The following is a 16,569-nucleotide window of genomic DNA, read 5'->3' on the forward strand; positions in this document are numbered from 1 at the left end:
TTCGGCTCTACAACAATTACCTTACTTAACTACGCAAAATAAATAGCAGTCGCAACTAAATCATTTAAATAGTAGTAGATCAATGAATGAGCCTAGTATTCCGTCGTTGTTGAACATTCTGGGTCTGTCCGTGGCCGGTCTGGTGTATGTTGGCTCGGTGGGTCGCGGTGGGTATCGCGTGGGGTATGGGCGCCTCGTGACGGTGGTGTGGTCGTCCGGCCTGGTGGTGGGCCGCGCGGGACGGTGCCCCACGACGTGCCCCAGCGGACCTCCTACGATGTCCGGACGATACGTCGAATGATCCTCGTAAGCACCCTCATGAACGGGTTTTACGTAGTCTGTAATCAAAAGAGATTTACGCCGTAGATTAAGGTAGAGTTAGATAGACCAAGCTAAGTTGGCAGCAATTTTAATAGCCCAGACTGAAAGTGTTATTCAAACGTCATAATTTGATAGAAGTTTGACGTTTAAAATAACCCTTGCACGGTCTATCAATATCGCTGCCAACGTACCTTGGTCTAACTCTAGGTAGATATATAACGTAGAGGTCCATATAAAGGAACCGAATAAACTATGGTACGAATAGGTATATCTGCTCAAGGTAATTTTTCTTGTTCACAGTACAAGGACAAAATAGTAAAAATCCTGAAAAACTTGAATAACTACTGACGGTTACAAAGAATACAAGTAGGTACCTAGGTACGAAGTGAATATATTATTTTACCGTACATGAACATTATTTTATAAAGATTCAATATTAAAAGCAGCTTCAAGACATTATTGTCGGATGTGTAATATACCTACAGGGTGGCTAAAAAATAAGTGCATTTCCGTTGCCAGGGAGGTTTTGGGATTATACTGAGCAACTTTTACTATGGGACCAACCCGAAAATCGCGAGAAAATTTACCCTCCCATAGAAAATAGACCAGCCAAAATGTATGAAACAGCCAAAATTTTTTTCGCGATTTCGAGGTCTCATAGTAAAAGTTGCTCAGTATAATCCCAAAACCTCCCTGGCAACGGGAATGCACTTATTTTTTAGCCAACCTGTATACATAATAAACATATTCCCTAATAAGTAATTCTCGCCGTTCTATTTGCAAGCTGCTGCCGTAAGTAGAGTAACGAGTTTTGCCTTTCAAGGACTGCTTTGAGTGGGCCTGGTCCCTTCGAGGTATTCTAATCTTTGTTTATTAGCCTACTGAACTTATAACTCATTGCCTTACTTTCAATTCTAGCACGAATTTGTAATACTTAGGTACTTCATTGTTTCTTTGTCTTAATAATATTTGTGTCGGGCAGCTGATAGGTGTACCTACATTCCAGGTAGGTACTTTACGTAGCATATTTTAGGGATGAAAGACAAAAAAGGCACCTCAGAGCATTTGCGTAAATATAAAAAGGAATGTTATGTCTAACTCTTTCCTTCATTCTTCACGTAAGAATAGAAGGTATAGGGGCGTGGGGGCATCTAATTCTTGTTGTTATTCCTGAGATAAAATGACAGTTCGATTGCCCCAATTTCCAATCCAACTGGGTTTTTAGTGTCTGGCCTATGAAAACAGAGCTTAATACGTTGGTACCTACTACCTACACCAAAGCGGCACACGTCTCTAGATCTACCCTGATCTGCTGTACAGGCACCGGAAGAAACGATTGTCATTAGGCATGACATTGAGTCGTCTAAAAAAACCATATGTACATACCCGATGGTTCTTGCTGCACCGGCGGCCGGTAGTGATTGTTGCCGAAATATCCGCCCGACCAGTACGGCGGCCCCGGCGTAGGCAAAGGCTTGTACGTCGGACGCGTCGGCGGCACCGTCGTCGGGACCTGCCCAGGTCTATTAAATAAACCCCCGAAGAAGAAGCGGTTGTTGTACCCTGGATATGTGTTTGGCTGACTGACTGCAAAGTATCAAATAAGAACTTTATTTCGCAGTTATATCGATTACATGTACCTACTGGGTCGCGTGCGACACTTTATACATATTTATAGCCTTATAACGTAGACGTCTTGCAAAATAATACTAACTGTAAACAAAATTTGGCACTGAGTATGCTAAAGAGGATTGTTTGTCGTCGCCGAATTTGCAAACTACAAATACAAACATATATAGGTACCTAGTTATGTAACAGATGTGCAGTGAAAGGTACATAAAACAGGTCGTTTACTTATGTAGGTACATGTTAACAAATAACTCACACAACCTAAACCGTTGAAATTAGGAGGTAGGAGCTCCTGAAATTCATATTTTTCAGTAGTCAGAGCTCCATTAAGAAAGTTATTTTTCGGAATTCAACCCTGAGGGGGTGAAAATCGGGATGAATGTTTTTTAACGGCTGCTAGAGTCTAATAACTTTATAAGTAGGTAAGTCTCCAAAACCAATAAGTAGGTAAGTGCATATTTTAGTAGTGATTTGAGTGTAAAAATATATTTTACGTAGTAGTGGTAGCAGAAAATATAGAGATATTATGTGAATCCTTAACAACCTTAAGACCCTAGTCGCAATACAAGTTACTCTGAAGTGTAGATGACAAGTGATCTCTTTTCCTAATGCAAGTGCTAGTAAACGACAGACTACAGCATACAGGGCCGAAACCTGTGGAATACTTTCTGAGTACTTACCTATATAAGCTTTAGGGAGTCTTAATTGCTTGTGCACTTGTACATAGGTATTGGCGGTAAATAAAAACAATAAATGAGACAACTACGTAAAACATCTTAACAAAAACCTACCTCCCTCCTACCTCTTATCTACTTACAAAAAGTCATGATTACTCATGTAACTTACGAGAACTCAAGTCCGTTTCGTCATAATCCTCGATGTCGCCACAGTCGTCCGGATCGTCCTCCTGCGGCCGCTCTTGCAGCGCGCTCAACTGGTCGAGCTGCGCCCCGCCCGGGCTCACCAAATCATAAAAGGCTCCACCGAAGGTTCGGGCTCCATACTGCCCGAGATATGGTGACCTTTTGTGAGGTGCTATTTTATTTGTTGGACATCGCACCGGCTTTACTGTAACCCCTTGTAATGGCGCGAAGGAAATTATAACCTGTGGATAAAGGCGTTTTTTTAAGTTGTGTTCGGTGTTAAGGTTCCTTATAAATTAGGTTGAATAATCTTCCTAGCGTTGTCCCGGCTTCTTGCCGCAGTTCGGTGCGCTAAAGCCGTTCGGTAACTATTCTAACTAACTAATCTATAACTAGTTTTTATAAAAACGACTTCCTTGAAATCTCTAACCCTGGGGGGAATCTATAGGGATAAGCTTTCATTTCTTAAGGCCCCAGTACACAATGGGCCATTGCCGGCCACTCCTAGGGACGCAGCCATGCGGTAAAATGAGATAGCAATATCACTTGCTCCCTCTAACGCATAAATGCGTCCCTTGGAATGGCCGGCGATGGCCCATTGTGTACTGGGGCCTTTACGATGTTTTATTTTACCGAAAAGCGACTAATATTTTTAGTAGTATACATATTTCGTAGTTCTTGTAAGTACTTACGAATTCCGTGAAACTCAAACCAGACTCGAAGCAGGGTTCGAACGCACGACAATTATTTTATTAATTTGTTAAGTATCAATTTTTGATAATTATTCAATCAGTCAAATAAAACAGTTGAGTAATATTGGTTAAACATCCTTATTTTTGCATAAAAACGTTACACATGTAGCCTACAAAACACAAATCACTTTCTTGCTTTGGAGGCAGTAAAACGGATGCACTTTATCTGGTAAATATACGAGGTACTATACTGACCAAAATCACTCGGAGGCTATATATTTTTGCTTCCAACGACATGTTTTATTTATAAATGTTATTATATTAAAAAAAATAACACTTCGCTTCGGCGCCCGCCGGTGGTCTGAACGCCGAGCAGCAATCCGCATTACCATTCCTTGGGCTCCCACGCGCGTGGAGCGAATGTGTAAATCCTTGGGCAACGACCGCTCCTTTTATGTTAAATCATAAATTGCTATCCAACTAAAATTGAGAATACGGGTCAAACGATGTCAACATGGTTTTGTTTCACAGATGACTTTTTATGGGACTTTAATTACATATCTAATTACTCTAAATTTTAGCATCAAACTCCACATAGGTACTTACCTACCATAACTTTGTAGGTAGCAAAGCTTATCATTTTCCTAACTGAACATAACGCCAACACATACAAGATGAAGTGAATATATCTATAGGTTATATTGGTTACTTACTACTTTTATTCTGGCGCCATCACCGTAAACGCAAAAAACCGCCGTTGCGTACTTGGGCCATTTTATTTAAAGGTGTCCCCTACACTGTTTTTTCAAAATTGGTATTTTTTATGTTATTTCTACTCAGAATCACGAGCTCTTTCTATCCTAATAGGAAAAAAGTGTCCCAAGGTTTTTTTCCCATTCCGTTACCACTTTTTCATAGACGTTGTATGGCGGTTTCGGAATGGAAAGATCGAAAAATGTATGGAAATCTGGGGACACTTTTTTTCTCCTCAAATCAAAAGAGCTCATGATTCTGAGTAGAAATAACATAAAAAATCCCAATTTTGAAAAAAAAGTGTAGAAGACAACTTTAAATAAAATGGCCCACTTACATTCTGGCGTATACATATGTGGGTGTTGTCTACGGAGCATCAGATTTTTTCTAACTGCTCAAAAAATGGTATTAAATACTCATAAATTAGTGGCGGACGAGGGAGATAAGTATATGGCAGTTTGACAATCCTTATTATTTACTTGTCTTTGCATAGTTCTAATTTAGTATAGGTCGCGCACGAGTCAGACTACACCCTTCCGCTTCCTCGGCCAACGAATCCTCAAAGCTCCCGCATGACCAGAATGTCTTGACAAGAATCATTAACAACTAACATATTATTAGAAGTATTAGAACAAATTAAATTATTTTCGGAAAATATTTGGCACCTACCGCGATAGCAGAGGACGCTGGTTCGATTCCAGCCTGGGGCACTGGAGGCCTTGGTCACTTTTTCTTAGTAAGTATATGACATTTATTTCAGTTTATAACTAACATATTGATTGCAAACATTAATAAACATATTTCAACCCGCTCCTCATTAGTAGTCATAACTTGACACAGTTGCAAGCACCCATTTAAGTCTTTCTCTGTTAGGTAGAATTGGATTTATACAAGGTGTCCCAAGAAGTAGTGATATACTGAAGCTGGGAGGTAGAGGACCTAGAGGGCTATCTGAATCACCCCCATGTATGTTCCGCGATTTTTCGTATTTTCGGAGTTATGGTTTTTTTTTACTCGGCTTACCGTACTCGGCGATAGGTGAAATATTAAAAAAAAAACATAACTCCGAAAATACGAAAAATCGCGGAACATACATGGGGTGATTCAGATAGCCCTCTAGGTCCTCTACGGGAGGTAGAGGACCTAAATTCTTCAGTATATCACTACTTCTTGGGACACCTTGTATATACAATCACGGTATTTCAGTTTCTACTTAAGGATCCTCAAGGCTTACGACAGATGGACTGAGTCAACGTGCTTTTAATCGGTAAGTATTACAGATTGCCTAACGCCGAGCCTAACGCTAATCCCTAACCTAATTAGTGTAGTAAATAAAGGTAGTGGACCCCGCAGTAATTCCTCAGCCAGAAAAAACTTTACAGTATAATAAAGTATCAATAAATAAAAAGTATTGCATAAATTTCCAAAGAATAATAATAATAGAATTAAAGTAAATACCTAAAGTCTTAAATCGTTAATATCTTTTTACGGAAAAATGCTCCGTTCACACTTTCTTCACCGGGCATATTCATGTAACGTATTGCAACAATATATGAAATATCAAAAAAAAATCCTAGCAGAAATACCAATATTAATAAAATATAATTTTTTGGCGTGTCTTGGACCGGAAAATTGCTCCGTCTAATTTTTTCACTGGAATGCCATATTATTGCAGTTTTATACCTACAAAATGAAAATCTAAAAAAATTACCATGTAACTGTACTATTTTCAGAAATTGCCTTTTTACTCGCTGTGGAAAATTTCTCTATCCATTTTATTTACTGAATTAAGTTCACAGTTGTCTTTCTATTCAACTATAAAAACATCCAAAAAATAACGAGCGTATTAAAAACTAAACATATCGGGAGCAGTGTGTAGGGAGCGGGGTGTACAAGGGATGATATTTCTTTTGGATTTTTGGATTTAAGTGTATACGTGACTACTTAGTACATATTTAAAAATAAATCAGGCTGAGAAATTTTCCACTCTCAGTATTTAATATAGTTCTAGAATACATAAATTTGGGTATGCATTTTTTTGATTTTCTTACCCACTACGCCAAATTATATTCTAAGATCATATAAGAAGAAAAAAACAGAGCAATTTTCCGATGAAAATGAGCGACAAAAAAAGGAATTATCATATAAAAAATAATAAAAATATTCTCATGTTTGACAAAAGTCTTCGATTTTTTTCTAGTATTACATACTGATAGAAATAACTTATTTGGTAAAATAATTTTGGACGGAGGAATTACTCAGTCCAATATATAAACAGATTTGTATTTTTACGTATAAATACCTAACTTAGGAGTGTTTTTAGGGTTCCGTACCCAAAGGGTAAAACGGGACCCTATTACTAAGACTTCGCTGTCCGTCCGTCCGTCCGTCCGTCCGTCCGTCTGTCTGTCACCAGGCTGTATCTCACGAACCGTGATAGCTAGACAGTTGAAATTTTCACAGATGATGTATTTCTGTTGCCGCTATAACAACAAGTACTAAAAACAGAATAAAATAGAGATTTAAATGGGGCTCCCATACAACAAACGTGATTTTTGACCAAAGTTAAGCAACGTCGGGAGTGGTCAGTACTTGGATGGGTGACCGTTTTTTTTTTTTGCTTTTTTTCGTTTTTTTTTGCATTATGGTACGGAACCCTTCGTGCGCGAGTCCGACTCGCACTTGCCCGGTTTTTTTTTGGATATTTATATGTTAGTTTCGGCTCATACTATACAATAACCAAGCAAAATTTCATTGACTGAGAAATTAATGCATGGGTCTCCATACAACAACTTGCTTAATTTACTACACTAAATGCTGAAATACCTAGGAGGTTTAAATTGTGAACGCGACAAAGTTTAGGTGTGTCTTTGAATAAAGGCCCCAGTACACAATGGGCCATCGCCGGCCACTCCAAGGGACGCATTTATGCGTTAGAGGGAGCAAGTGATATTGCTATCTCATTCTACCGCATGGCTGCGTCCCTTAGAGTGGCCGGCGATGGCCCATTGTGTACTGGGGCCTTTAGGTAATGTGCTATTTTGTCGTACCTTTACGTATCCTGTGGGTTCCGTAGTCAACTATACTTTGGCACACCTACTTTGTCAGTAGAGTATAGTAACTATATAAGTAAGCGTCTTGGCCATCCATCCTCATCCGGTTTAGATACAGTAGGTACCTACATACTCCAGCCTGTATGTGCCGTGAGCAAGTGATAAGAAGCGCCATTCGCCTGTTTCCACAGCTTATCGATAAGAAAAAAAAATACAGTAGGTATGGCTGGTCAAACAAGTTTGTCAGTAGAAAAAGGCGCGAAATTAAAATTTTCTACGGGACGATAACCTTTTGGCCGGGTTATTTTTTAATTTGCCGCGACCCTGGTGCTGTGCGGTAGTGTGTTAGGGCTTTAAATAGACGGTAGTGTTTCGTACCCTTTAAATTATATCATCTTTTTTTATGTCATGGTAACACTGAATTAAAACGTCAATGTCAATGTCGTCAAAATCCAAAATCAATCAATTCTGTCCTACTTTTGTGTTCAATGCATTGTACTTTCCGCGCGATTGATTAAATGAAATAATCTTAATTTATCAACATATAATGGCAAAACAGCAGGGTAAAGTTTACTTAGGGTACGAAGAAGAGGCAGTGGGAGAAAAAAACCAAACTTTATTAAATTATACAGTAAATAAAATTGGTGGATTTCCGGTAAGTGGCAATATGTTTTTTTAGAATATTTGAATAGGTTAGCAAAGCATGATAATAAGGTAATTGTTTCCTACAGGATTGGCCGCCTCTCGAGAACGTACAGTTTCCTTCCAAGTGTCAATTATGTGGATTGCACAGAATTTTAATCGTCCAATGCTATGCTCCTCTGGAAAATTCAGTTTATCATCGCACTTTATATCTTTTCGCCTGTATTAATCCTAATTGCTGGATTCAATCAGAAAGGTAAACAATATAATAGTATTTATATTTAGAATCTAATTGAATTAACATGTTTTAAAATAAATTTATATTTAATTATACGGCTAAACTATTTTCAGTTGGATTTGTGTTCGAAGCCAATATCAAGACAACTCCATTAAACAGTCAAGTACAATAGTAAACTTGCCATCAGTTGAGACTAATCTCAGTTGGTGCACCGGTGCTGATGAATGGGATGAGAATGACAATGGCGACACTGCAAATGGGAACTTTATGAATGTGGATAATGCTCCCAGCCCTAATAATGGCATGCAGAGGTAAAATTATGACGAGATAGCACTAAGAAGGAGAAGAATCATTAAATAAAACTGGCCAAGCGTGAGTCGTGATTTCGAGACATAAATACATCATCTGTGAAAATTTCAACTGCCTATCTATCACGGTTCATGAGATACAGCCTGGTCACAGACAGACAGACAGTGGAGTCTTAGTAATAGGGTCCCATTTTTAGTATGCATGAAGACAGTACTATATCACTTCAATCAGCAAAGCTATTATTTCCTAAATTTATGTTCTAATTATGAATTTTTAAGTTTGTGGCAACTAAAAATGGCAAACTTTTTCTTTATTAACTACTTTAGTACCTAAATCATTGCTGTTGCCTAAATCTAAAATTCTTGAATTTCTATTCCAGGAATTCTGATGAGGATGAAGAAAGCAACTCCTTAGAAGTGGAAACTGTAGAGCAAGCTCTTGGTAACCTACATGTGTTTGATGCACACAATGCCAATATGTCTCCAGTGCAAGGTATGTTTAGTATTAGCATTTTATTCTTTATTTAGAATTACCAACAGATAATACATGCATGTATATGCTCTTTAATCTAAATGTAACAATCATGGCTGATGCTTAATTTAATTATAGACAATATCAAAATTTGCTAGTTTATCTTTATCTCAGTTGGGGCCTATGTACTAATGTCTAGAAAGGGTGCCCCAGATATCAGATACAGATATAAAATGTATTTATATACCAGTCAAACCTCACACAGGGTAGAGCTTGTGTCATGAATACTGTACAGCATTTAACTAGTTTAACATTCTGTTGGCAGAAACTTAGCAGCAAGTAGGATAATCTGTTACTGAAAGGTTTACTAATATTGATGAGAGAACATAAGATATTTTTTTTTCTATTTCATCAGGAGCTGTAGGTGCTATAGGAGTACCAGTGGCCGCAGCAGAGCTAGAGGGTGGTGACGAGCCAGGGCTTGTCACTGTAGACACACCCACTGCCGCTTCCAATGATATAGAAGCACTCCTGCACCAGGTATGTTGGTTGGAGGGAGCCATCTAGCACTTGAATGTTGGTTTATGCAATGTAAATGAGTGGTAATACCCAATACGTTAGTAATCGCCAGTAGTGCCCCTTTGCTCAGAAGTGTAACTTTAGTGACAATGTGAGATGGTCACTATATAGCTAATATGCCATCAGCTGGACTAATGATGATGAAATTGTCACAACCACACACATTACAAGGGCGTGGTATGGCAGCGACCTCAAACAAATGTATAGATAGAGCTAAAAAATATGTTTACTGCCAATTGCTAAGTCATTAAATATCATTAGCCCAAATATTCCTTTCACAGCATTTTATGAAGTATTAGAAAAATCGCATTTTGTAACCTACATTTATGTTTGGTTTGTGGTATATTGTTCATTAAAAAACTGTATTGCTTAACAGACGGCAGAGCTACCGCAGGACATACGAAGCCGATTGCTGTGCGCTCCAATGCAGTTTGTGCCCAAATACATTTACGTTGAAGAGGAATGGCACAAGGTGTCTAGCCCAGACGATAGGGTGACGGAATTGCTCAATAAATACAAGAAAGAAAATGGTAATTTGACATAATACTCATATTGAAAATAATTATTTTTGTTTTGATGTCCTATACTTGCCGTACAGGTCAGTTGCAGCAAACCGTCTGTCACCATTAAAGAGTTTGCATTTTTTTCATATGAGGAGTATAGTTCACTGCTCATGTGACGTGAATCAGTCCGTCACGTGTCGTTGGTGCAACTGGCCAAGTATTGGAGTGTTTTAATAAATTGTTCATATGCCTTATCACCCGCTATGTTAGTTAATAAATTCAATATATTAATCGAGAAGTTTTTTTATAATTAGAACTAGAGGTGTGCGCCGGCGGCGGCGGGGGCGGCGGGCCGGACGAGGAGCAGTACGAGGAGACGGCGCCGCTGCACGGAGACCGGCTGTTCCACGCCTTCCTGTCCCGCCTCAGGAAGAACCCGGGGCAGATTTTAAGGTTATTTCTATGAAAAATTCATTTTTGATTAATAATCAGCACCTAGTTGTATGCTGTTCACTATAGATTTTCATAACAACAAAACATCTATAGACATCAAAACGGAGAACGCTCTCTAGAACGTCTCACACTGGCTGGCTGGTTTCAGGTACTCCCTTGAAGAGGCCCCGCTGCTGGGCGCGCCGCTGCCGCGCCCGGCCGGCGCCGGCGCGCCCGAGTCGCCCGGCGCGCCCGCCGCCTGCGCGCGCTGCGGCTCCCGCCTCATCTGTGAACTCCAACTCGTGCCAGAATTCACTGGAACCCTCTCGCTCCCACCCGTCTCCCACGCGTCGCCGCCTCCCGCTCTCTCGCACCTGCACTTCCTGTCGGTGTTCGTGTTCACGTGCGCACAGAGCTGCTGGCAGCCGGGCGACGCGCTCGTGCCGGAGACCGTCGTCTTCCAGCCTGAAGTTGTTTAAGCGGAGCCGAGCGGCTGGCCGGGGAAACGTGACAGTAGCATATTACTGAAAGTTTCCCGTTTACATTTCTTTCTGTATATATAGAGAATCGCCAAACTAATCACACGGACAAATTACATCACTGGTAGATGTAGAGCTATGATAAAAGTATGATGCCTATTGTTGGCAAATAGATAGCCATTACCAGACATTTAAAAAATTAAATTACTACTGTCACGTTTCTTGGTCCCGCGAATGCGTACATTCGCTGGCTTAATAAAAAAGGTAAGAATGCCAAACAAGCCTTTAAGGAACAAAAAATGGTATATTGCACCGCTAAATTCAGAAAATCAAACCTTATAATTGACTGATGTTAAAAAACGACCACGCGTGTCCATTATTGAACAAATAATGATAGACTTAAAGCAGTGATTTAACAATACTAGTCTTCAATTACGATTTGTAGGAAGCATTTTATGTCTCATAGGAATTTAAAATAATAAGAGTTGTCATTTCAATAATATTGAAGTGATAGGAATAGGTACCTTAAAAATATAGTCCAACAAATAGTCAATAACATTTTTTCGTCCATACAACTTTTCTCAGAGTGCATTTAGTGTCAAGTGTTACTTCATTGCTATACTCCAGTAAAATCTAAAGTGGTCTTTTAATCTCAAGATAATTAGCGATATTAAATTCTTTTAATATTTATTTCTAAAGTGTGATAAAAAATGTTATTTATGTTATGTGTGAAGTGAATGTATATCTGTGATATATTTCTCAATACCTATGTATAATTTGTAAGTGTAAAGTATATCTTTATTGGCCATATTCTGAAGCTTGTTAATTGTGTCATTGTGAAGGTAGAAAACCAATCCAAATATTGTTATTTAGTGGTGTTCTTATTAACCTATAGGTTAAATGTGTAGTTATACATCTTCATAGCAAACGCTAGGGTAGATGATAAGCTAATGTTATCTTATATTGCATTTATGTTGTATATTTTACATACCTACCTATTTGTCGCTATATAGTAAGATATATGATATGATATGATTCTACACATATGTGTCTTCGTTAATAGTGTTGAACTTCTAATTCCACACTGTATTATTTATTCAGTAGATATATAACTTCCTTCTTTAACTAGATTGTACAGTATAATGTGCAATAATAAATAATGTTTATGGAGTCTTATAAAATTTCTTCATTGTTAAAAATGTAGTTTTAGAAACCTTTATTTTATTTTTGACTGATATTTTTAAAACCTGCCAGCCTTTACCTGTGGTATTCCCTGACCGATAAGACCTTCAAGAAAAAGCGTACCCTCATCTTAAATTTCGACAACGCACTTACAACCCCTCTGGTGTTGCGGGTGTCCATGGGCGACGGTAATCTCTTACCATCAGGCGATTCGACTGCTCGTTTGCCTCTTTACAAATAAAAAAATCTAATCTTTTAGGCACATCACACACGAACAAAAAAATCTGCGTAATGTGCCATAGTTCACGTTTTTTTCAGGGTTCCGTACCCAAAGGGTAAAAACGGGACCCTATTACTAAGACTCCGCTGGCCGTCCGTCTGTCTGTCGGTCACCAGGCTGTAACTCGTGAACCGTGATACTAGCTATCACGGTTGAAATTTTCACAGATGATGTATTTCTGTTGCCGCTATAACAACAAATACTAAATTAATATTTAAATGGGGCTCCCATACAACAAACGTGATTTTTTTGTCGTTTTTTGCATATTGGTAACCTTCGTGCGCGAGTCCGACTCTCACTTAGCCGGTTTTTCTTCGTGGTTAGTCTCTCTATAGATCAAAAATCATTCAAAAATGATGTGTCCACGCATGTAATTTTACAAAAGGTCCGTGTATCTTATATTTAACATCATATTGGTTTGGTGACAATCAAAAAATAAAAGTTATTCCTTGTTGAAGTTGTTGAAGTATGTACCAATAAAGTAATTGTATAAAATTAATGAAATGAATCGAACCTATCTGTTTATTATGAAAAATATCTGTAACTGGAGGTCACTTTCAAAAAAGTTTGAACAGCTGGGACCCGAGGACCCGACCCGAACTTCCGTTAATTTCGCGGGAGTATGTGGCTTGATAAACGTTCGATTACCATACTACGCAAAGAGTGTAACGACCCGCTTATGCATAATCTAGAATATTGAGACTCCGAGATTGAGACCCATGAAATAAATAATGTTTGTTAATAACATGAGGAATTGAGTTTGTTCAGTAGGATATATTCTATATTTTTAGTAGTATAGTAGTTACTATCAGTACTAACTGCGAAAAAACTAGTGCTTATGTATGAACATTGTAATGAATAATGATATCCGAACGCTCCTTCAAGATTTTTCGAGAAGAAATCGAGAATATTGCTTGCATTGAATATTTAGTATTAAAAATCAAAATCACTATTTTCAGTGAAAATTATATGATACCTAATTATTAAAAAAATAATTAAATGAACATAATTTTTTTGGAAATTATGCTCCTTTCAGTTTATTTGAAATTTAGAGTTTGAAATTGAATACTTGGTAATGGTAACACTATCAATTCTTTTATGAATCGGCGAGGCGGTGATCCGGTGAACGTGCTAAATCGAGTGGTGAAATCGGAAAAATTGTGTCCATAGAAACTGAAGTATAATCAATTACTTTACAAATTAAATTACTTAAAAAGTGTAATTTGTGAATATTCATCATGAGCGAAACTGCAACCCCACCTCCCGTTTTATGGGCCCAGCGGAAAGAAGATGTATTCCTCACGTTTAGCGTCGAATCAAAAGACCCCACAATTAAAATAGAAAAAGATTCGGTATATTTCAAAGGCTTAAATGCACAAGACAATAAAACACACGAGGTAACTATACCTTTATACGATGCCGTGGTTCCTGATACTAGCGCTTTCGTAAATAAAGGCAGGTGCATAGAAATGGTATTGCGCAAAGAAAAGAAGGATGCGCCTTACTGGCCGTCGTTAACGAAAGACAAGAAGAAGCCGCACTATCTGAAGATCGACTTTAATAAGTGGAGAGATGAAGATGACGAGGAGGAGGAAGGTGGAGGTGCTATGAACTACGATATAGAAGAAATGCTGCGGTCAATGGGCGGCGGTGGTGGCGGGCTCGGTGGAGCCGGCGACAAGGCCGAAAAACCGTCGTTCGACGACCTGGAGAGCGATTCTGATGACGAAAACCTACCCGATCTGGAATAACAAAACCGATATTTAACATCAGTGTTTAACATTTACAGTACATTATGTATGTTAAGGTTTTTACGGTTATAATAAAATTTTGCCAAAAATGTTGTTAATTTGCATTTAAAGGAATTGCTAATTTGGACTATCTTTTTCTTATTATAATTCTGAATAGTAATCTTATTATAACCTCTAGCTGCCCGAAAACCTATTAAAAGTCCTTCCATTTCAAGGACTTTTAAGAGGTTATATAGATTTTATTTCAGATTAGTCAGAATTGTATTTCGTCACTACTTTGAAAAAAACTTGCGTCAAAAGAAAAATCTTAAAAATGGGGAGAATTACTGTGTTTCAACTCTTTACTAACCATGTGAGATACAAGATTTTTTCAAAGTAGTGACAGTTTATCTTGGCAGGTTTCGGTTTGCAGCCGGCTAGAGTATTTTCTGAAAGACTATCATCAACCTCAAACAGCTACAGTTTGAAGACATTCACTGACAGTACAGCAACCGACAGGCTATATTTTGTGGGCTTAATGATGCTTAACATGTTTGCTGTGGCTATTACCTAACTCATCAATTAACCAAACATGTACAGGGTTTAATGGACCCTGTACTGCAGTAAGAGTTAACTGTAGTACTGACAGTGAAAGTGTTAATTTTTCAATCTTCCTCAACATCACATTCACTTTGGCACTTGCTTGATTTGATCTGGTGTAAAAAAGCTTGACAGCAACTGGCCAGGTCCCGTGTACAGTCGATGTCAAAGATATGTTTACACTTTTGCACCTTACCCTGTTGTAATAAGGCGAAAAGTGTAAACATATCTTTGACGTCGACTGTACCCATTGAGCATCTTCAATAGGATTTTTTATAGGCTTTGCTTTCCAAATTTTGAGACCTCATTAGGCTTTTAACACATTCACTGCCAGCGGCCGGAGTAGCAGCTGCTCAGCAATCAGTATGTAGACACTTCCCTACAAACTTGAAAATAGCGTGTAACTCGCTCTGGCAGTGAATGGTTTAAAGCACTTTAATAAGGGTAAGCAAAAAGTCAATTTAGAAGAGATATTTGAAAGGGAAGCCTCATGAAAGGTTTCCTTTTCAACTCTTATGCAATTTTTATCTTACTATGTATTCCAATATTGCAAATTAATATTCACTTAACAAATTTTGAATTCAAATAGCCTCATAAAAGCACTTAACCCATTGAGTGCAAGTCACATATTGTCGTTTTGCCTCTACAAAGCCCATACCCATAGTACTGAACCTACTCCTATGAGCAGGGTTGTTGTGTTCCTGTTCTTGTCAGAGCTCAGCGCATCAGGGAGCACTTCGGCGCATACCGGGGGATGCCACCGCCTACCGCGCGGATCCTCTATCAAAAGGGATTATTAACTAGTGCGCACGTGTTCTCCCCCGTCGGCCGCTGAGTTGCGCCAAGCCTTCCCCTCCCGCGACCACTGCGCACTCGGGAGACTGGCGCATACCGGGGGATGCCGTGGCGGCGCCTACCGCCGCGGTATTCTCTAACGTGCTCCTCGATGCCACGGAGTACCTTTCTATAACTTAGGTAATGTAATTGAAATAGGTAAGAATATAAATTTCAAGTCATCTGCGCTGCGATCCGCCGGCAGGCCTTAAGGGTCGGCAACGCGCATGTTACTCCTCTGGAGTTGCAGGCGTACATAGGCTACGGAGATTGCTTACCATCAGGCGGGCCGTATGCTTGTTTGTCACCGACGTAGTATATAAAAGTAGCAAAAAGCAGAGCTTTGTAAGGGCTCGCGGAGTTTTTCTACCTAAACGTACCGGACCGCGACTGATCCAATCCGAGGCGTGTTCCATGTTCGATCGAGTGGGTACGTCATAAGTCCGTTAAGAACGCAGCTATAAGTGAGAGCAAGAAAGAAATATACTAACCGGACCCCGGTTGCTGTCCGGTACGCCTGTCTGTTACAGCTTTTACTTTGTCATACGCTATTAAAAGCGTGTCCAGACGACAATATCAAATTGCCAATATCATCCACACCACGGGCGTAGCCAAGCCCCCCCGAAAAGTTCAGAATATTAACATTCATAGAATTAAAATAAGAACAGGCGTGCGGCATATTTCATTGATTACTAAGGGTCGGTTGCACTAAACTGTTCGTATCGTTAGAGTTCGCGAAATTTTTATGTATGGAAAGTTTCATAGTAAAGCGCCGGGGCGCGCCGGCTGACGTTGATCAGTCTGTCAAATGTGGTTGGTGCAACTGGCCCTAACTATTACCTATAGGACCGTAGTTCTGTAGAAAGCGACCAACTTTTAATTTTTGTCAAAGTGACTTACACCCTAACTCAGTAGCTTTGGTCGCTTTCTGCATTGATAAAAAAATTGAGTTGGTCGTTTTATGCATAACTACGGTCTT

At 39.1% G+C, this 16,569-nt stretch overlaps 3 protein-coding genes across 3 annotated transcripts; 2 read left to right on the plus strand and 1 right to left on the minus strand.

The window, feature by feature from the left end:
• Positions 1 to 15: 15 nt before the first annotated feature.
• On the minus strand, positions 16 to 4,013 carry LOC134805795 (uncharacterized). The gene is made up of 4 exons (XM_063779015.1): positions 3,761 to 4,013; positions 2,797 to 3,055; positions 1,708 to 1,908; positions 16 to 338 (listed from the first exon to the last, which is right to left on the minus strand). Exons 1-4 carry the CDS (start codon positions 3,800 to 3,802, stop codon positions 61 to 63), a joined length of 780 nt encoding a protein of 259 aa, XP_063635085.1. The 5' UTR covers positions 3,803 to 4,013; the 3' UTR covers positions 16 to 60.
• A 3,757-nt stretch (positions 4,014 to 7,770) lies between these two features.
• LOC134805807 (programmed cell death protein 2-like) lies at positions 7,771 to 12,121 on the plus strand. Its single transcript, XM_063779023.1, has 8 exons — positions 7,771 to 7,966; positions 8,043 to 8,209; positions 8,305 to 8,502; positions 8,880 to 8,992; positions 9,387 to 9,511; positions 9,927 to 10,080; positions 10,368 to 10,506; positions 10,655 to 12,121. Exons 1-8 carry the CDS (start codon positions 7,859 to 7,861, stop codon positions 10,962 to 10,964), a joined length of 1,314 nt encoding a protein of 437 aa, XP_063635093.1. The 5' UTR covers positions 7,771 to 7,858; the 3' UTR covers positions 10,965 to 12,121.
• A 1,377-nt stretch (positions 12,122 to 13,498) lies between these two features.
• Positions 13,499 to 14,304, plus strand: LOC134805815 (uncharacterized protein CG16817-like). The gene has a single exon (XM_063779030.1). It carries the CDS (start codon positions 13,665 to 13,667, stop codon positions 14,175 to 14,177), a length of 513 nt encoding a protein of 170 aa, XP_063635100.1. The 5' UTR covers positions 13,499 to 13,664; the 3' UTR covers positions 14,178 to 14,304.
• Positions 14,305 to 16,569: the final 2,265 nt, after the last annotated feature.

Source organism: Cydia splendana, chromosome 2, assembly GCF_910591565.1.
Source record: "Cydia splendana chromosome 2, ilCydSple1.2, whole genome shotgun sequence".
In the NCBI taxonomy this organism is placed as follows: Eukaryota; Metazoa; Arthropoda; class Insecta; order Lepidoptera; family Tortricidae; genus Cydia; species Cydia splendana.